Source organism: Mandrillus leucophaeus, unplaced genomic scaffold, assembly GCF_000951045.1.
Source record: "Mandrillus leucophaeus isolate KB7577 unplaced genomic scaffold, Mleu.le_1.0 Scaffold166, whole genome shotgun sequence".
In the NCBI taxonomy this organism is placed as follows: domain Eukaryota; kingdom Metazoa; phylum Chordata; class Mammalia; order Primates; family Cercopithecidae; genus Mandrillus; species Mandrillus leucophaeus.
Window position 1 is genome coordinate 3,227,956 of NW_012101654.1, and position 20,828 is coordinate 3,248,783.

The 20,828-nt window shown below is 40.8% G+C and overlaps 1 protein-coding gene across 1 annotated transcript in view; it reads left to right on the forward strand.

Moving 5' to 3' along the window:
• Nucleotides 1–20,828, forward strand: part of TULP4 (tubby like protein 4) — a 259,230-nt gene that overhangs the window by 16,414 nt on the left and 221,988 nt on the right. The window contains exon 2 of the mRNA XM_011976427.1: nucleotides 5,041–7,257. Within this exon, the coding sequence (XP_011831817.1) occupies nucleotides 7,006–7,257 (252 nt within the window). The 5' untranslated portion in view covers nucleotides 5,041–7,005. The remainder of the gene's footprint in view (nucleotides 1–5,040; nucleotides 7,258–20,828) is intronic.

Here is a 20,828-nt window from a genome sequence, read left to right on the forward strand (position 1 = left end):
AAAAAAAAAAATTAGCTGAGCCTGGTGGCATGCACCTGTAGTCCCAGCTGTTTGGGAGGCTGAGGCGGGAGGATAGCTTGAGCTCAGGAGTTCAAGACCAGCCTGAGCAATATAATAAGACCCTGTCTGTACCAAAAATTAAAAAAAGAAAAAAAATTAGCTGAGCCTGGTGGCATGCACCTGTAGTCCCAGCTGTTTGGGAGGCCGAGGTGGAAGGATAGCTTGAGCCTAGGAGTTCAAGGCTGCAGTGAGTTGTAATCACGTCACTGCACTCCAGCCTGAAAGACAGAGGGAAACCCTGTCTCAAAAAAACCGAAGTCATTTATGTTGGTTTCACCTTTTGGCTACTGTGAACATTGGCATACACGTATCAAGTTTTTGGCATACAAAAATTCAAGTTTCTGCTTTCAAATTGATAGTTGCTTTTTAATCGTTTTATACCAACCACCCTTAGTAGTGTTGATTTGACAATACTCTTATCATTCCTTGGAAACTTAATCAGTTTAGTTACCATTCTCGTTTTCTCATCTTTATGAGCAAATAAGGCAGAAAGAAGGGAAGCGAAATGTCCAACACCACTCATTTTTGTTAATGGTATTGATAAAATCGGCACCAGCCTTTCAGTAATTTGGATGCTATGATTGTTCTTTTTTGTTGTTAAATTTTTGTGTCCATTATGCATTTTGAGTCATAATAAAGTGGCGTTTTAAAAAAAACCTGCCATATTTGTCTAGCATGTATGGCATTTTATGATTTTAAAGATATTTTTAAAGTTTGGTTAAAAACCTTAACAGTATATATAAAATGAAACACTGTGCTTTTACTGTGGAAATTTATCCTATATACCTTAATATAATAGTTATTTAAGATTTACATTTGGCTGGGCACAGTAGCTCATGCCTTTAATCTGAGTACTTTGGGAGGCTGAGGTATGCAGTTCACTTGTGCCCAGGAGTTTTCAAGACTAATCTGGGCAACACTGGGAAACCCTGTCTCTTCAAAAAATAAAAAAAATGTTAGCCAGGCATGGTGGTGTGCGCCTGTAGTCCCAGCTCCTCAAGAGGCTGAGGTGGAAGGATTGCTTGAGCCTAGTTCAACGGAGGTTGCAGTGAGCCAAGATTGCGCCGCTGCACTCCAGCCTGGGTGAGAGTGAGACCCCTTCTCGAAAGAAAGAAAGAAATAAAGAAAGAAAAAGGAAGAAAGAAAGAAAGAAAGATAGATAGATAAATAGATAGATAGATAGATAGATAGATAGATAGATAGATAGATAGATAGATAGATAGATAGATACATAGATAGATTTACATTTTAGAGAGTTAGTATATGTCTGTTATTTTTGAACTTTTGGGTTTCAGGGCTCCTTTATATTCATAAGAATTATTGAAGGTCCAAAGGAACTTTTGTTATTATATGTTTGTTATTATATGTTGTTATATGAACTTTTGTGGTTATATGTTGATATTTACCATATTAGAAATTAAAACTGGCTGGGTGCAGTGGCTGACACCTGTAATACCAGCTACTTCAGGAGGCTGAGCAGGGTTGGATCACTTGAACTTCGGAGTTTGAGACCAACCTGGCTATCATGGTGAAACCCTGTCTCTACACACAATACAAAAGTTAACTGGTTGTGGTGGTGTGCACCTGTGCTCCTAGCTACTGCTGATAAATTAAAAAATATTCCCTAATTTATTACAAAATGTAAACCCATTAAATGTTATAAGTTATATATTTTTGTGAAGACAACTGCCTTTCCTAAAACTAAAACATTTAATAATAAGAGTGTATTGTTTTATATTTTGGCAGCAATATTTGATGTCTGGCTTACTTAAAGATGGCTAGGTTCTCATATTTGCTTCTACATTTAATCTGTTGCAATATGTCGTTTTTATTGAAGTATATGAAGAAAATTCAGCCTCATACACATATAATTGGAAAAGAAAGGAGGATTTTCTTAGTCTTCCGATAATCACGGATATTTTTCTTTGATAACCACACTCAAATTCGACAAGTGTTAGCTTCTCAAAGATTAGTTGCAATATAGAATTTGAATGAAATATATCAGTGAATTTTTCATCCTTGGTTACACTAAAATTCATTTGTCTTCCTTGTACCTTTTGTTGTTGTTGTTTTTTGTTTTTGTTTTTGAGATGGAGTCTCACTGTCACCCAATCTAGAGTGCAGTGGTGCGATCTCGGCTCACTGCAGCCTCCACCTCCTGGGTTCAATTGATTCTCCTGCCTCAGCTTCCCAAGTAGCTGGGACTACAGGCACCCTCCACTACACCCAGCTAATTTTTGTATTTTTAGTAGAGATGGCGTTTCACCATGTTGGCCAGCCTGGTCTCCAGCTCCTAACCTCAGGTGATACCCCCGCCTTGGCCTCCCAAAGTCTTGCACCTTGAATAGATCTTTTACTCAAGTATAATTTCTATCATCTTCATTGGTCATTTGGAAAATACTGGTTTACCAAGTATGTGAGTCTTCCAAATATTGATACACAGTGAAATATGGGATAAAAAATAAAAAATTCGGGCCGGGCGCGGTGGCTCAAGCCTGTAATCCCAGCACTTTGGGAGGCCGAGACGGGTGGATCATGAGGTCAGGAGATCGAGACCATCCTGGCTAACACGGGGAAACCCCGTCTCTACTAAAAAATACAAAAAACTAGCCGGGCGAGGTGGCGGGCACCTGTAGTCCCAGCTACTCAGGAGGCTGAAGCAGGAGAATGGCGTAAACCCGGGAGGCGGAGCTTGCAGTGAGCTGAGATCCGGCCACTGCACTCCAGCCTGGGCGACAGAGCGAGACTCTGTCTCAAAAAATAAAAAATAAAAAAAAATAAAAAATAAATAAAAATAAAAAATTCACATTTATTAACATCACCCCCAGTTACATGGGGAGCTAGCAAGCTCATCGATCGTGATGAGTGCTGGTTTTCGCAACAGTCTAAATTTAACTTGAAAGCTCGGTTTTTATTTTTGACAACAAATTCTGTCAGTTGTTTTCCTTAAAGTGGCAGGCTTACTTTGTTCATGTTCAAGACAATGTCTGCCAAGTATCCAAGCTGGAACAACCATAATTTGTCATTCATTCTTTTTAGTAAACTTGGTGTAGTAGCCCATTTGCATTACTGTAAGGAATACCTGAGACTGGGTAATTTATAAAATTGTTTTAATTGGCTCAAGGCTCTGCAGGCTTTACAGGAAGCATGGTGCTGGCATTTGCTTCTGGTGAGGCCTCTGGAAGCTTACAAACATGGCAGAAGATGACAAGGAACTAGTGTGTCACATGGCTAGAGCCGGAGCAGCAAGAGAGGTGGGAGGTGCTACACTCTTTTTTTATTTTTTATTTTTTTGAGGTGGAGTTTTGCGCTTTTGCCCAGGCTGGAATGCCGTGGTGCGATCTTGGCTCACCACAACCTCCGCCTTCCAGTTTCAAGCAATTCTCCTGCCTCAGCCTCCCGAGTAGCTGGGATTACCGGTGCCCGCCACCATGCTCGGGTAATTTTTATATTTTTATTAGAGACAGGGTTTCACCATGTTGGCCAGGCTGGTCTCGAACTCCTGGTGCTACATTCTTTTAAACAACCAGATATCGTGAGAGTTCACTCACTATCAGAAGATTACACCAAGACATTCATGAGGGACTGCCCCCATGATCCAAACACCTCCAACCAGGCCCCACCTCTAACATTGGGGGTTACGTTTCAACATGAGATTTGGAGGGGCCAGACATTCAAACCATATCACATGATATTCCATGAAAAAAACAAGCAGTTCATTTTGCAACTTAAACTGTATAATACATGCTTTTTCCTGGGACTACCATGGTGCCTCAGTAGTCCACAGAAGTACTTCATGTGTACCTACTAGTTTGGGACACAAGGACGTTAAAAGCCATGTACTCGGGCCAATTTTTACTGCTCTATCAAGGATCTTCTTAAGTGAAGCTGGCATTTTCTTTTTTTTTTAATCTGTGATTACTGGTGCAGTGATACCTCTACCTTCATTAGTGTTAAAGAGCTCGCAGTTTGACCCACTGTTGATTTTGCACCATGGACACAAATGTGAACACAGAAGAAGGCAAATTATGTTTTAGTATTATGATGAAAGTAGGGTGTTTTGCTGGGACTTGGTTTGCTACAGGCAGGTAGTTCTCAAAGCCTGGTTCCCTGACCAGCGGCATTAGCATCTCTTGGGAGCTTGTTAGAAATGCCAACACCTGGGCCCTCCCCTTCCCTTCCAGTGTCCAGGTCCTTTGGGGTGGGGCTAGGCTGCTGCAGCTAGCTCCAGGGGACTGAGAGAGTCTGCTGAATTTCAGAAAGGCCACTCTGCCTTCTGGAAGGATGGTGGTTGCGGGGCATGAGTAAGTTAGGGATAGAGTGTTCTAGTGTTTGTAGAGGATGTGATGTGGCCTGGACTTCAGGCAGTAGGAAGAAAATGGAATGGATTTGCTAGAGATAGATTCTCTAGAACTTTATTGCTGGTAGACCACTTAAAAGCTTAGAAAACAACTGTGCTTTGCTCTGAGACCTGCCAGCCATCAGGGACGGATGAGTTTTAAAGGCCCTTGCTGCTTTGTGTCTTGAAGCAGTTTAATCTTTTATTAATCGTGAAAAAATCAATCCAGATAACTTGCCTGAGTCATTTCAGTCTCCTTTTTGAGGATGCCTGCTGAAGCAGTGACCATGATCTCTGGTAGGGTAGAGCCTCACATTCAGAGTTTAGAGTCTTAGAAAGGACAGTTCAGTGTGAGAGAATGGCAGCTATGATTTCATTCAGATATGCCCAGCTGCTGACAAATTGAATACAACGATCCATGGCCAGCAGAGCTCTCATGTGTTGTGTGTTGTCTTGAGGCTGGTGAGATGTATCCTTTCACTATTGGATTTTACCATTCAGTGCAGTCAGTAGCTCCATTTGATATAAGTGTAAAGATGGGTCTCTCATTTCAGTTTCAGCAATTATTCTCAAAACTTTTATTTTTCAGTGTTTTAAAGTTTTTTTATTTTATATCTTTTTTTTTTTTTTTATTTTAACAGATTTGTAAGACTCCAGGGCCTTCCAGCCGTGAATAATCTGATGGTTCCTGAAATGACTGGGGAAACAGACGCTTCGTATGGCAGTTGAAGAGTGTGTGTCTATGTGCATTTAAAACCTTCTTTCTGTACTTACACATTCACACGGGAAGACAGGCTCATTCTTGTGCACACTTGAGAGTTTTACAACTGATGAAAATTAATTTAAGAATCAGATGGAGCAACTTGACACCACTGGGCTCAGGAGCCCGGGGAGAAAAATACATCACTAATGGCCAATTTTCCATATGGTCTGCATGGGTAAAGAAAGTCTGCAAAAAGAAGAAAAAAAAATTTGCACAGATTAAGCCACAAAAATACCTTCCAGTTTAAAGAAGGAACTAAGTGCGAAGGTGACTGAGAAAGAAATGTGACTTCAAACATTGCAGCGGCTCACACAGTGCTTGTTGCACTTTATTTTTCAGTGGGTTTGGTGATTTTGATGGATTAAAATTCTGGACTGAAAAGTAACTCCTATTGTGGTTTTGGCTAGAGGAAAGCAAGTTCAAGTATGATGGGACACGTTTGAATAATGAACTGATTCCTTTGCCTATTTTAATTAACTGTATTTGAGAAATTTTAATTTATTATTTCCCCGTTTCTTTTCCTGCATCTATAGGATAATATTGTAAAATAGCAGTTGAAACCAATAATTATAAAACAAATATCAAGGAAAATCCAAGCAAAGCTTTCTTTTTTTTGGACGAGCGGTGTGGTGTTTGGAGACAGTCTCTGAATGTGAACAGGAAAGCACCCATCAGCAAAACACGATCACTCTCTAGGGAGACAGTTGAGGGAATCTGACTCTGGCTTCTGCTTTTGTTTTAAGGGATTATCTTCCCTGTCAAGTCCAAGAAGATTTGCGTATGAGAAGATTACCTGATGGACTTAATTCTAAGATTAGCTTTTTTCATCAAGATGGAAAAAGATCTTTAGGAGCAGAAAAGGGGAGTGCTAACTGGGGGAGCGAGAAGGGAGACGAGCAAAAGAAATAAAATCTTGTAGCGTGGCTCTGTTTTGTCAGCAAGAGGATTTAAGACTCACCCAAGGCAAACACTGGGACCACTGTAAGAGCGCTGGAACATTCTGCCTCTTGAGTGAAGGGGCCTTCTTTCTAGCCTCTATGGCACTGAGGGGTGTGCCGGCTGGTGGAGGAGTAGTCCGATGGAGCCCTGCGTTCCCCGGGGACACAGGGCCAAGCTTTGAGGTGGAAAGTTTCTGGTTCTGAAACAACGGGGAGAGAGTCTGTTTTTCTTCCTACAATTTGGACTCTTGTCTGCACAAACTCTGGTCTGTTTTGCACGGTTTGTGTGCCTTTTTTTCCCTTTATGCAATCTTTTTCAGCTTTAGCAGCAGAAATTTGTCTAGTTCAGAAAACATGCTAGAGGGTGGCTTCCGAAGGAAGATGATCCTGTGTGTTCTGTCTCTGCATCCGAACTTCTGAAGAGAAAAATTCGAGCTAGAGGGATTCTTAAAGCCTTAAGTTACTTGAAATCTATGTATTTGCAACCCGTTGTCTCTGGAATCATTACACTAAACTGGAATCTCAGGCTGAATGAGAATAACCAAGTGGAGTAAAAAGAAGAAAACTGTTTCTTGATCACCACTTAATTAACGATGCTCTTTCTCCAAAGGATCAGCACGTTCTTCCTCTGAGAACTTGAAAATAAAAATGGACCCCATGTTTTTTTAAGCATTACCTTTTCTTAGAAGACTGCCATCATCTTTTATAGAGGAATTTTTTCACTATGCATTCGGTGGATCTTTATAAAATACTGACCTTCTAATTAGATTCAGGTCAGTCTTAATTAAAGGGGGAAAAACTCAACGCAAACCAACCACAAAAACAAATACACCAATGAAAGTAATTGGTTTAAATTTCACAGCATTAGCATTACTTTTTAAGTAAAACAGTTCATTGAAGAAAGTATGTATGCAGCGGTGGAACATGGGCCTGTGCTTTGCAGTGACTCCAACATCCTGTGCCTGTCCTGGAAGGGGCGTGTCCCCAAGAGTGAGAAGGAGAAGCCTGTGTGCAGGAGGCGCTACTACGAGGAGGGCTGGCTGGCCACGGGCAATGGGCGAGGAGTGGTTGGGGTGACTTTCACCTCTAGCCACTGTCGCAGGGACAGGAGTACTCCACAGAGGATAAATTTCAACCTCCGGGGCCACAATAGCGAGGTGAGCTGTGGTTTTGTTTCACTTTTTGGTCACTTCCAGTGGTGTTTTTGAGCCCCTTGTGGACTTGAAACTTCCTTCATTTCAGTTTCATAGACTTGCTGCTAAGTGAGACTTTCCATGCTGTGAGTTCTGTCTCTTATGCTCTGGCAGAAAAGATGCTAAGGTGGACACAGTTCACAGTAGGCTGCCTCTCCCTACGTGGGTCAGTTGTCCCTGGCACCCCTGCTGTCTTCCCCCTGCACTCTCTCAGAGGGTCCAGGCAGTGGGAAGACGCCCAGCAGTAGGGAGGCCAGGGCGCTTTCTGACCACGGTGTGGGGTTAAATTAGATGATCCTAACCAACTTCTCATGCTCCAAGTCTGCATGGCAAAGAGTTATCCCCACCCCTGATGTCACACTGACAGTGTGAAAAATGAAAGTGGTGCTGCCTTTACCTTGCACAGTTAACATCTACGTTTCTTTGGTGATGGCTTGACACTTGGCTTGTATTTTTTTGTACTTGGAGGTAAAGAAGTAGTTAATGGACAAGAACCATAGTTTTTCACATGTATAGGGTATATTATATTCAGGCTATTATGCCATATATTTGTACATATAGATTCCTCTGGGCTTCTAAAATATAAGCAGTGGGATTATCTATGGAATTCATGCAACCAACATTTATTGAGCAATACTTAAGTGTTAGGCATTGTGTTTTAAATAAGAGCTTTGAGTGATAATTTCTTGCAAAGTTATGCTTGTATAGCACCTTCACAATATTCATGTTTTACTCTTCACTAGCTTATTTAGATATTTTTAAAATGAGGAATCCAAGGCTATTTCAGGCATCTTAAAATGTCATTAAATGGTTATTAAATAGCTATTGTAAAGGAGCAGGAATATTTTTCAAGTATAGGTCTTAGTCCATTTGTGCTACTATAACAGAATATAGACAGGGTGGCTTATAAACAGTAGAAATTTATTTCTCACAGTTTGGGAGGCTGAAAGTCCCAAGATCAGGGGGCTAGTATGGTACGGTTTTTGATTTCTTCTTGGTGGAAAGAGGATGAGAGGCTCTCTGAGGCCTCTTTTATGAGGCCATTAATCCCATACATGAGGGCTGCATTCTCATGACTTAATCACCTCCTGTAAAGACCCTACCTCTTACTACCATCACCTAGGGGGATTCACCATACGAATTTTGGGGGCACACAGACATTCAGATCGTAGCAATATAAACATTCAGTAAAGTGTACTAAACTTAACTTTCAATGATTATTTTTATATGCAGTCACCCATATAAGCGCCAAAAAGACCAAAATATACAGCATTTCCAGCACCAGTTACAGGTACTTGGTGCTCCTTTCCAGATTTTACATTCTGTCTTAATCCATTCCTGCCGCTAAATCAAAATATCTTAGACTTGGTAATGTATAAACAACAGAAATTTATCGCTCACAATTCTGAAGACTGGGAAGTCCAACATCAAGACGTCAGCAGGTTCAGTGTCTGGTGAGGGCTCTCTTCTCCATAAATGGCACCTTGTTCCTGTGTCCTCACGTGGTGGAAGGGGCAAGGGAGCTTCCTTGGGCCTATTTTATAAGGATAGGAATCCCATTTATGAGGGGAGAGCCCTCAAGACTTGATCACCTCCCAAAGGCCCCACCTATTGATACCACCACATGGGGATTAGGTTTCAACATTGAGTTTTGTGGGGATGGAAACCTTCAGATCCTAGCACACCCCTCCTGAGAAGTAACTCACATTCTGACTCTGTCACTGCTTAATGGAAGTGGAATCCTTCATTACATACTCTCTGTGTCTGGCTTCTTTCACTCAACATGATATCTGTGAGATTCATCCCTGTTGTGTATATTATTAGTTTGTACTTTTTAATTGATGTGAATTTTCCACTGAAGGAAGATACCTGGTGTTTTTCTTCTCCTGTTCTTGGGTATCTGGATTGCTTCCAGTTTTTGGCTATTATGACTAATGCTGCTGTGAACGTTTATGTGCGTGTCTTTGTATGGACCTGTGCATTCAGAAGGTGGAATTTCTAAATCATAGTGTTGCATGTTTAGGTTTAGTAGAAATTGCCTGTTTTCCAAAGTGGTTGTACTATTTACACCTCATCATCACTGCATGAAAGTTTTAGTTGTAAGGCCAAGAGTAATTTGAGATTGATTTTTCCACCGAGTTTAATTTATTAAGAAGCTTCTTTTGAATTTGAACTTTTTCCATTAAAAAACAGTGCAATAAATTATGTTTTTTTTTTTTTGAGACGGAGTCTCGCTCTGTCCCCCAGGCTGGGGCGCAGTGGCTGGATCTCGGCTCACTGCAAGCTCTGCCTCCCAGGTTCATGCCATTCTCCTGCCTTAGCCTCCCGAGTAGCTGGGACTATAGGTGCCCGCCACCTCGCCCGGCTAGTGTTTTGTATTTTTTAGTAGAGATGGGGTTTCACCATGTTAGCCAGGATGGTCTCGATCTCCTGACCTCGTGATCCACCCGTCTCCGCCTCCCAAAGTGCTGGGATTACAGGCTTGAGCCACCGCGCCCGGCCAAGAAATTATGTTTTACAAATAATATATTGGGCATATACATACAGGCATGCACGCATTATACCCCCCCCACCCCCCACATCTCTGCACCTTTGTAGTGGATACTCTTAAAAATATTTTTTCTTGTTCTTGTGTAACAAATTACCCCAGACTTGGTGACTTAAAACGTTACCCATTTCTAGTCTCACAGTTCTGTAGTTCTGAAGCCCTGTTATGGTATGTCTGGGGCCTGTGCTTAGGTCTCCCAGGCTGGGAAACGTGGTACCAGCCAGGACTGCTAGCTCCTCTGAGGCTCAGGGCCTTCCTCCAAGCTCATTCAGTTTGTTGGTAGAAATCAGTTCCTTGTAGGACTGAGGCCCTCGGGTCTTAGAGGCCCTAACTAGTCCCAGCCTTGTGACTCTCTCCACAGCATGCAGTTTGCTTCTTCAAGGCCAGAAGGAGAGCATCTGCTGTAACTTCAAATCTTTCTGACTTTCCATGTCTGAAAAATGGCATCCCTGAGCTGGCCATGCTCACCTCCACTCTGGGGAGGGGATTACACTGGGTGTGCATACCAGGGGGTGCGGTTTTAGAATTCTGCCTACCACAAAAGAGAGGATTCTAATTCACAGACAGTGGTCTGGCTGTCTCACTGTTGAAACTGTTTTGTGTGATTTTTTTCCACATTGCATTTTTACTTTTTTTGTTTTTTGTTGTTTTTTTAAAAATTATGCTTTAAGTTCTAGGGTACCTGTGCACAACATTCTGGTTTGTTACATAGGTATACGTGTGCCGTGTTGATTTGCTGCACCCATTAACTCATCGTTTACATTAGGTATTTCTTCTAATGCTGTCCCTCCCGCTGCTCCCCACCCCACAACAGGCCCTTGTGTGTGATGTTCCCTGTCCTGTGTCCAAGTGTTCTCATTGTTCAGTTCCCACCTATGAGTGAGAATATGCGGTGTTTGGTTTTCTGTCCTTGTGATAGTTTGCTTAGAATGACGGTTTCCAGCTTTATCCATGTCCCTGCAAAGGACATGAACTCATCCTTTTTTATGGCTGCATAGTATTCCATGGTGCATATATGCCACATTTTCTTAATCCAGTCTATCATTGATGGGCATTTGGGTTGGTTCCAAGTCTTTGCTATTGTGAATAGTGCCACAGCAAACATACGTGTGCATGTGTCTTTATAGTAGCATGATTTTGGGTATATGCCCAGTATTGGAATCACCAGGTCAAATGGTATTTCTAGTTCTAGATCCTTGAGGAATTGCCACACTGTCTTCCACAATGGTTGAATTAGTTTACACTCCCACCAACAGTGTAAAAGCGTTCCTATTTCTCCACTTCCTTTCCAGCATCTGTTTCCTGACTTTTTAATGATCGCCATTCTAACTGGTGTGGGATGGTAATTCATTGTGGTTTTGATTTGCATTTCTCAGATGGCCAGTGATGATGAGCATTTTTTCATGTGTTTGTTGGCTGCATAAATGTCTTCTTTTGAGAAGTGTCTGTTCATATCCTTGGCCCACTTTTTGGTGGGGTTGTTTGTTTTTTTCTTTTAAATTTGTTGAAGTTCTTTGTAGATTCTGAATATTAGCCCTTTGTCAGATGGGTAGATTGCAAAAATTTTCTCCCATTTTCTAGGTTGCGTGTTCACTCTGATCCTTTTTTACTTTCAGTTAATTTCTGTTCCTCATACTAGAATCTGTTCCATTTAGCTGGGCATGGGGGCTCATGCTTGTAATCTCAGCACTTTGGGAAGCTGAGGCGGGAAGATTGCTTGAGCTTAGGAGTTCAAGACCAGCCTGGGTAACATAGTGAGACCCTGTCTCTGCTCTCCCCCACCCCCCGCAAAAAAAAAGAATATGTGCCATTTACTGAATGCCTGCCAAGTAGAGTGACCAACTCTCCTGGTTTCCCAGGATGTGGGACTGTCGGTGTTAATAACTGCAAAATCCCAGGCAAACTGAGGTGGGCATCCTACTGCCCAGTGCCCGATGTAGTTTCAGGCATCTTACCTCATGTTGTTCACAGCAGACTCATGGGAAGATATCATTATTTCCCTTTTATAGAGAAGAAAACTCAGGCTTTAAAGATGTTAAATAACCTGCCTAAATTCATGCAGCTTGTATGGAGGAGAACTTGAATCTAGGGGTTTAACATTTTCCTAAAACTTTATTTTCTTGTAACTTGTGTTAAATACGAGTCCTCTATCCCTTATCCTCAGTTGTTAAATCTTTTTTTTTTTTAATTTTTTGAGACAGAGCTTCTCTCTCTTCCCCAGGCTAGAGTGCAGTGGCACAATCACAGCTTACCGCAGCCTCTGCCTCCCGGGTTTGAGTGATCCTCCCACCTTAGCCTCCCAAGTAGGTGGGACTACAGACATATGCCACAATGTTCAGCTAGTTACAAATTTTTTTTTTTTTTGTAGAGACAGGGTTTTGCCGTGTTGCCCAGGCTGGTCTCAAACTCCTGGACTTAAGTGATCCACCCACCTCAGCCTCCCAAAGTGTTGGGATTATAGGTGAGAGCCACTGTGCCCAGCTCACGGTTGTTCAGTCTAAGGGCTCTGAAATAGCGAGTTTTTGTGTAATTGTTTTAATGGCAAGACCTGACCTGGACTGATGTGAAGCTGCTGATTGTTATTATTCCATCACTTCAGCTGCAGAAATACTGTGTTTTATTATGGAGGCTGCCCAGACCTGTGGGTGACATTAGATAATCGACAGGAGCTCCCCCTGTAGGACTTTGCTAAGATTTAAAAACTTATGAACTCAAAATACTTGTCTGTAAGGATTCTGAATCAGGGGTTGTGAACTTGTATCTTCATTTAAGGAAATCATCAAAAGAAACCTTGGGTTTTATTTAATTTGTTTTTTCATTTCTGGGAAGGCTGACATGTAACTCATCTCTGCCCATACTTAGTTACTTTATCTTCGCTCCCTTCTACCACAAGAAGCAGAAAAACCCTGTGTCCCCACCGGCCATGCCTTAAGAACACTACTGAAAGAACCGCTGCAAGATTTTATTTCTGGCCATGGAACTAACTAAATTGAAGGGGTCAGAACTAGTCATCTGCTAATTTCACAACTGAATTAAAAAGGAAAGAAATCTGAATGAAAGATAATTTATTTCACCCTCAGCTAGTATGTAAAATCTGTTTTACATTACGCATTTAACAAATCTTAACAGTTTTGCAATTATAAATTTATTCAGTTAGATAAATTGAATCTGAAATTAAATACTGTGATAAATGTTTGTCTGGTCTTTGAGACTAGTTTGCCTTTCTCACATTGTGTATTCTGTTGTTAGAAATTTGTGATAAAATGGTATCAGCTATATTTGCCGGAGTGAAACATATAGGCAAGGAATTCTTAACCTGTATAAATGGCTTCATATTTGGTAAGTATGTTAATGGTTCTAATCAGATGGTCAAAATATGTGCCCCCCCCTCAATCCTGAAAGCACCTTTCATAAAAAAGAACCACTACCACAAAAGGTGAATGATCAACCAAATGAACTTTTCCCAAAGCAACTTTTTATGGCATTTGGGGACGGTTAATCCTTTTGCCAGTATCTCTTTTGAAACCTTTGATAGCAGTGTTATAGAAGAGGAATAGATGTGTGCTTACCTACTGAAACTCCAAGGGAGACTCTTCGTGGCTGGCTGAGAAGTGATGTTTTTTAAGAATTATTTGTCCTTTTACTGTGAAGCAGTAATTCAAGAAAGATGAATTTTTCTTTTAAAAGAGTCCCCAACAGGTGGGCAGGTATGTCAGGCAAAATAATTATGTTCCATAATGAAGATTATTTCAGAAAATAATTACTTGGGAGTGTTTTTATTCTATGAAACAATTTCTTACAGATGTGGTAGATGTCGTGCAAATTAATCAAGGTTAGTACTGATTGTCATTTAACAGGATTTTTTTTTTTTTTTTTTTTTTTTTTTGGGAAATTTTTTTTTTTTTTTTTTTTTGAGACAGAGTCTTACTTTGTTGCCCAGGCTGGAGTACAATGGCATAATCTCGGCTCACTGCAACCTCCACCTCCCAGATTCAAGCCATTTTTCTGCCTCAGCCTCCCGAGTAGCTATGATTGCAGGTGCCCACCACCACACCTGGCTAATTTTTGTATTTTTAGTAGAAATGGGGTTTTGCCATGTTGGCCAGGCTGGTCTCAAACTCCTGATCTCAGGTGATCCACTCGCCTCAGCCTCACAAAGTGCTGGGATTACAGACGTGAGCCACCTTGCCCGACCAACAGGATTTTTTTGACTTAAGAATAAGCAGGCAGTCATGTGTAGTTGCTGGAATTCGTTTTGTTATAAGGACGTGTCTACTACAGCAGTGGTCTCACCTGAATTCTTGGATTGGATACATCTTCTCTGATATGCTTTGTCTGACCCTGCCCCTTGTCCCTGTTGTACACTGATCAGACTTCTCTGGTTGCACTGATAATGCTTTATTATAGTTATCCGCTTGCCTCGTTTGGTAAAACTTACTGGAAGATCAATGTACCCCGTCATTCTTAACTTCCTCACCTCTCATTGTTTAGAATATCAATTAGTTATTTATTTTTTTAAAAAATTTCCTTTAACTTTTTGGCCCCCTTCAGTGTGCTTTCTTTCCTTATTCTGCTGAAATGATCTCTTTCTCAATGACCACACATTGCTAAACTCATAGGTTTTTGGTGTTTCGTTTTTGTTTTTAAACTGCACTTGTTGCCTCAGTAGCAAGTTGCTCAGTAGCATCAGTAGAATGGAGACGTTGTCTTCTCTCACTTTCCAGGACATGAGGGTCTCCTGGTTTTCCTGTTACTGTTCTGGCCTCTGCTTTCCACCCTTCTTTGCTGGCTCTGCCTTTTTTTCTTTTTTCTTTTTTTTTCTTTTTTGCCTCATCTTTAAATGTTAACGGGTACCAGGCATGCATATTTTTCTGTATTTCCTCTCTATGTTGGCTTTAAATCTCCCTACATGCTGATGACTCCAGGTATCTCTCTCTGTCTGCCATCTCTTTCTAGTTCCAAACTTCATTCTCCAACTTGATATATGAGATACAAAAGTGGACACCAATCAGGCCTCGTAGACTATCGGTCACCCAGACAGAACTGATTTGCCCCCTGCCCCTTGAACCCTCAGATCAGTTCCATGCACTGTTTTCCCATTTTGGTAGATGGCCCAAGACCAGTCAGTCAGTCCAGCTCACAGTTCAGGAATCTCCCTGCACGTCCCTTGTCCCCAAGTCTTGTTATTAGCAAGACCTCCGACTGTGTTTGACTTCCAGATAATATCTGAAACGTGCTCACTTTTGTCTTCCTTCGTCATCATGCCTAGCACAAACTTCCTCATGAATCTCTTGACTCTACTATCCTCCCATTGTGGAGGACTCTACTTAACAATGTATAGTAAGGTTTTTCAGTGTTTAAAAATATTATAAAAATTTATTTCTAAGGTACTTTTCTTTTTTACTAAAAACGCTGTATGACACATCTTAATTCCAAAAAGGATGGGAATTTCTAGATTGTAAGAACGGCCTCCCTTGCAGTGAAAGACCCTCCTAGTACCATTGTCTGATTTACCCTCTCTTGAAGAAGGCCCAGAGCCACTGGGGACTGGCAAACCAGGTTCTGTGTCCACCTCACTGTGCATAGTGATGACCAACTTTCTCAACATTTGAAGAGATTAGAAAACCATTTTATTTTAAAACTTTTATACAGTATTTAACGTACTTAATCTGTACAACAGTTTTAGTGAGAAAAGTTGACTCATTTTGGAATAAAGCCAGCAAAAACTCACTGCAGCTCTTTTATCTCTCTTATAAATTCTACATAGAAAGTGACTTTTAGTAGATTTGTGATGACCAACTAGGGTATTATAATGGTGGATATAATGGAGGGCTGTTTTATTTCCTTTAGTGATGGCCTGTTCTTTTTTCCTTTCTGTTTCTGTTTTTCCATATCTTGATTCCAAGAAGTTCTAGCTTTACCTGTCCAAGTCATTCAAGTCATTAGTTTACTCAAGTCAGTAGTAAATTGAAAATAATAATTCTCTTCTATCAGAGTTGTAGAACCTGAGACAGTGTGTTTTTCGAAGGGCTGTGAAAATGGTGTATAAGTGATGAAATAGTAAAGTACTCTATACCCTTTGTACTTAAAGTAATATACTTACGTATATCACTTTCCAGTCCTTACAGTATCACTTAGTACCTGGAAATTCAGTTACGGTTCTGACTTATGAGGCCAGAAACAGTGTTTGTTGATTTTTGTTCCTCAGTTTAGATTTGAAAACACATGCATTAGCAGGTATTTACTACATCTCTGTTGTGTGCTGGGTGCTGTGTGTACTTGCCACTGTGTAGGGGCAAGAGAAGTCCTAGCTTACACCTCATGGAATCTACAGTCTAGCATGAGGGTGAAGCGTGGACTTCGCCTTCCTCTATTTGCATTTCCATTAGGAAGAGAAAGCAAGCTTTGAATTGTTCAAAGAATGAAGAATGAGGCTTCCTAGAGATTGTGTGGTGAAGATCATCTTTGAGCAGGACCTTGAGAAATACTTAGGATTTAACTCGTACTTTTCTCAGTCGTGCAAGAAGATTAAGCCACATTCTGGCTTCAGAGACGCATTTCTGAGAGAGATGAAGGACACTTCGTTCCCCAGCCCCAACCTAAGCATGTGACTGTACTCCCTTGTCAGATGCTTTTGGAACCTGGCTGACAAGGACAAGGACCTATGCATTTTTTCCTGCCCTGGAACAAAATTGCCCCTGTTGGACATGCAGTGATGTTCTTTGTGCCTTTTGACTATACTGTGAAATGTTTGTAGTTTGTAATGGGGATTTTATCCATCTGAGCATGATACACTTTTTATTAATTTCCATGGCAGATGGTTAAACTAGGGTGCTGCCTTAATAATTTGACTTATGCAAGTGCTCAGATATGACTGTTTCTGTGCTTAATGTATTCAGCATGTGGTTGTAGTCAAGTTTGAAGTTACATAATCATGTGTTCATGACCTGAATTAGAGATAATTTATTAGTGACTCAGCATTAATGACTCGTTTTATGCAACTCTTCTGGTAAAGCAACGTTTCTGTTTATGTGAGCGTATTTTAGCATGCTAGATGACCACATCTACCTTGTTTCCTTCCTAGGTAGTGCCTTTAGGTATTCCATAACAGGAGGGCTGCCCCACTCCCAGAGGTGCATTGAATCCCAGAGAGGGCGTCGTTGGTGGATAAAAGCCCTCCCTGGGGTCATCTGTAGCTGGTAATAGGGGCTGAGAAGCTCAGGGCTACATCATCGTTGAATGTTTGTGGCTTCAGTGGATCTGCATGGCAGGTTTCAAAACCGTATAATGTTAGAGATATGAATTGCAAAACCACAACCCCTCAGACTTTTCTATACAGTAAGTCCTCAATATTGTTGGTAAGTTCTTGGAAACTGCAGCTTGAAGTGAAATGACATTTAGTAGTATGTCGTATATACGTAGGATATTTACTCTTGTTTATATCAGTTAGCTTAAGGTAAAATTGTTTTCATATGCAGGTCGTTTTTGCTTAAAGTTCAGCTTCTAAGAACCTATCCCTGAAGTTAAGTGAGGACTTAACTGTACTTTTTGCAGGTAAATTTACTGTATTGAGCAAAATGAATAGTGGAAACTTACCTAGTTTTTTACTCTGGAAAGGAGTTTAAACTGATAAAATGCACTTACTAGAATTTCGTGGATGTTCCACTTTTATCTGCCAGCTTTATTACTAAGGATTTCCTCAGTGGGAACACTGAGAGAAAGGATCTGCGTAGTGGGACTGGAAAGGTGGAGCAGTGTGTGAATGAAGTCAACTAGGTATTTAAAAAATATTCTTACATTCCCTGAATATAGCCATAGTTAACTTCATTGTCCTGGTGAGTCTGTCTTCTTTTTTTAGACCAAGGCTGAAGAAATGGGTGGAAGATATTGTACTGTTCTGATGTACTGCAGGGTGCTGTAGTAGGTCAGAGGATGAAGCACTGTGGACCAATGTGGACAGGGAAGCTTCCTGTGGGGAGTCAGGGAATGAGCTGGACCTTAATGTTCATTTTGGTTCCGAAAATATTTGAGAGCCTGCTCTAGGCTAGATGCTATTGGGCTTTGGCTCTACTGTGATGAAAAAGGCACTGTTCCTGCCCAGATGGATCGCCTGTCATGTGTGTCAGAGGGTGGATATCGTTTGCACGGATATAATGTTGTCTTTCCTGATGACAGTTGCCATATATGTTCCCATACTTTGTGTGTGTGTGTTATGTCCATTATTTAGTGTAGCCCTCATAGCATCTCTCTACGGCTTTGTATTAACATCCCTGCTATACAGTTGAGGAACCTGAGGTTCTGAGATGTTAAGGAAATTGTCGGAGGTTGCAGAACTACATGATGGCAGACCTGAGATTTGAATTTGTGTGTTTTTCCATCTATAAGACACTGCTTCAAAAAGGTGAAGGGAAGAGGCACCCTTAAACAGAGTTTTGAATGACTGTGGTGTGTGTTTTGGACATGGAAGAGTTTGGTGAAGTGTTGGAGAGTAGTGGAAAGCAAAGCTGGATGGGCAGGTGGGACCAGACATACATAGTCATGATAATAAACAATAGTAACAAATGTTTGTGGCATGAAAGAAGACAGTGCTTTTGGTTTGGGTCGTACTCTCATATTGAAATAGAATTGTTGAAAAATCAAATGTGAGTATAAAAATTACCATTCAGTTCAGTGCATTTATTCACCAGTGTGGATAACTGAGAGTTGACAGCACTGGCTATGCTTAATCAATTATGGAAATAATAGTCTTAAAGAAGTAATAGACATCAGTCACCTTGGTACTGTGATAATGTACACATGAGCCTGACTCTTAATTGTAGCCAGTTATTGTAGACTGAAGGGATTTGAGGAACAGCTCTTTTTTTTTTTTTTTTTTTTTTTTGAGGCACAGTCTTCCTCTGTCTCCCAGGCTGAAGTGGTGCAGTGGTGCCATCTCGGCTCACTTGCTAGCTCCGCCTCCCGGGTTCATGCCATTCTCCTGCCTCAGCCTCCTAAGTAGCTGGGACTACAGGCACCTGTCACCACACCCGGCTAATTTTTTGTATGTTTAGTAGAGACGGGTTTTCACCGTGTTAGCCAGGATGGTCTCGATCTCCTGACCTCATGATCCGCCCGCCTCAGTCTCCCAAAGTGCTGGGGTTACAGGCGTGAGCCACCGCGCCCGGCTAAGGAACAATTCTTCTTTTAAATGTCTTAGGAATTCTTATTTTGAATAAGGAACCTTTCTAGCAAAGAGGCAGAAATGGAACTGTTGTTTTATATTTAGGTCAGAATCTCATTTCACCTAAACTGGCTTATCTATTTTTATACCGAAGCTCAGTAGTGTGAGTTAATTTTTTATCACAGTAATAGTTATACATATTGGTAAATGCTAAGAATGAAAAATAGCAATGTTCTAACTCCTGTCTCCCCCCTCCCCCCACCTGTTGTCCTGGCCACTTAACAAAGGCTCATACTATTATTTTTTTGATGAATCAATTTTAGGATTTTGTCTATTGACTTCATTCCCATCTCGCTAGGCGGAGATTTAGCTCTCTTCTCTTTCATAGTCACTCAACCCAACTTTGCCCTACCATCTAATCATTCCAGTATTACTGTATCACAAATATTGGTTATTATTCAGTGTTTACACTATTTAAACTATGTCACTATTATTCCCAGATGAGCCAAATAGGGTACTATGATTGTATTCCTTCATTATTTAACTCTTTTCACTTCATGATAAAAATTTTCCCCCCAGTGGTTTAGTTTCTTTATTGCAAAACCTTCCTTTCTCTTCAGTGTAATTTCATGCATTCAGACTGATTAGATGGTTTATCAGTTCCTGTAGTTTTTTGTTTTGTTTTGTTTTTGTTTTTTTCCTGAAGACCTCCACCTGGGAGTCGTTTGTCATCCTTCTGCTCTCTGGATTGGTTGCTCAGTGGGCCTGCTGCCCAGGTGAGTTCCTGAACTTCCTTTTAATCATCATCTTGGGAATTCTCTCTGCCCCCTACTTCTTCTGTGTCTTGTTTTTGGAATCTTGTGGTTTTTTTTGGTCTGACTCCTTTTTATTGGAACATAATCTCCAGTATCTTCCTAAGAAAGTATTTGTAAGTCATACATTATAAGACTTTCTTATCTCTATAAATGTCCTAATTCTGCTCTCACACTTGATAGTTTGGCTGGGTACAGATTTTTAGGTAGTTTTCTTCAGAATTTTGTCTTCACATTTCCAGAGTTTTTAGAAGCATAGTAGTTAAGAGCTCAGGCCCTGGAGCTAGACTCAGTTTACATTCTAGCTCCATCACTTAGTAATGCCATGACTTTAAATATATTATCTAATTTATCTTTATAGTTGTCCCTTGACCATCATGGTTTTAACTTTGTGGATCCACTTATATGTGGAATTTTTTCAATCAAATATGGATCAAAAATATAGTATTTGAGGGATGCTTCATCTTGTGCTAATCCTCTGGCTGCTCCAGTTCTTATTTTATGGGCACTATATTTTCTCATACTTCTGTGAGGATACAAATTATGGTTTTAAACAAATTTTTTTTCTCCATGCATTAGATCTGTTTTTTTTGAGGTTTTTTAAAAGAGGTATGTGTGAGTGTGTATAGGGGTGGTTCTCTGTGAATCTCCTCACCACCACCCAGATGTTTTATAATTGAAGTCTTCTTTAAATGTCTAATGATCCTTGAATATTTATTCAAATGTAAAAGCAGTGCACCATGAATCTCTTTGGCATCTTTTGTGTGTGTATATGTAGGGGGTGTTTAGCTGGTGAGCTTTATTGTATTATAGAGTGATCTGGGGGAGAACCAGCTCTTTTCTTGGGACTGCCAAAGGTCAGCGTTCAAGCAGCTTTCTCCATAGTGGTTCAGTTTCTTTCAATAAGAAACTTCCAGTCACATGCCTGTGAATATACTCCTATTGCCAGCATTCTGAGAGCTGGCGTGTGTGTGTGTGTGTGTGTGCGTGCGCGCGGCTGGGGAAGAGGTAGAGC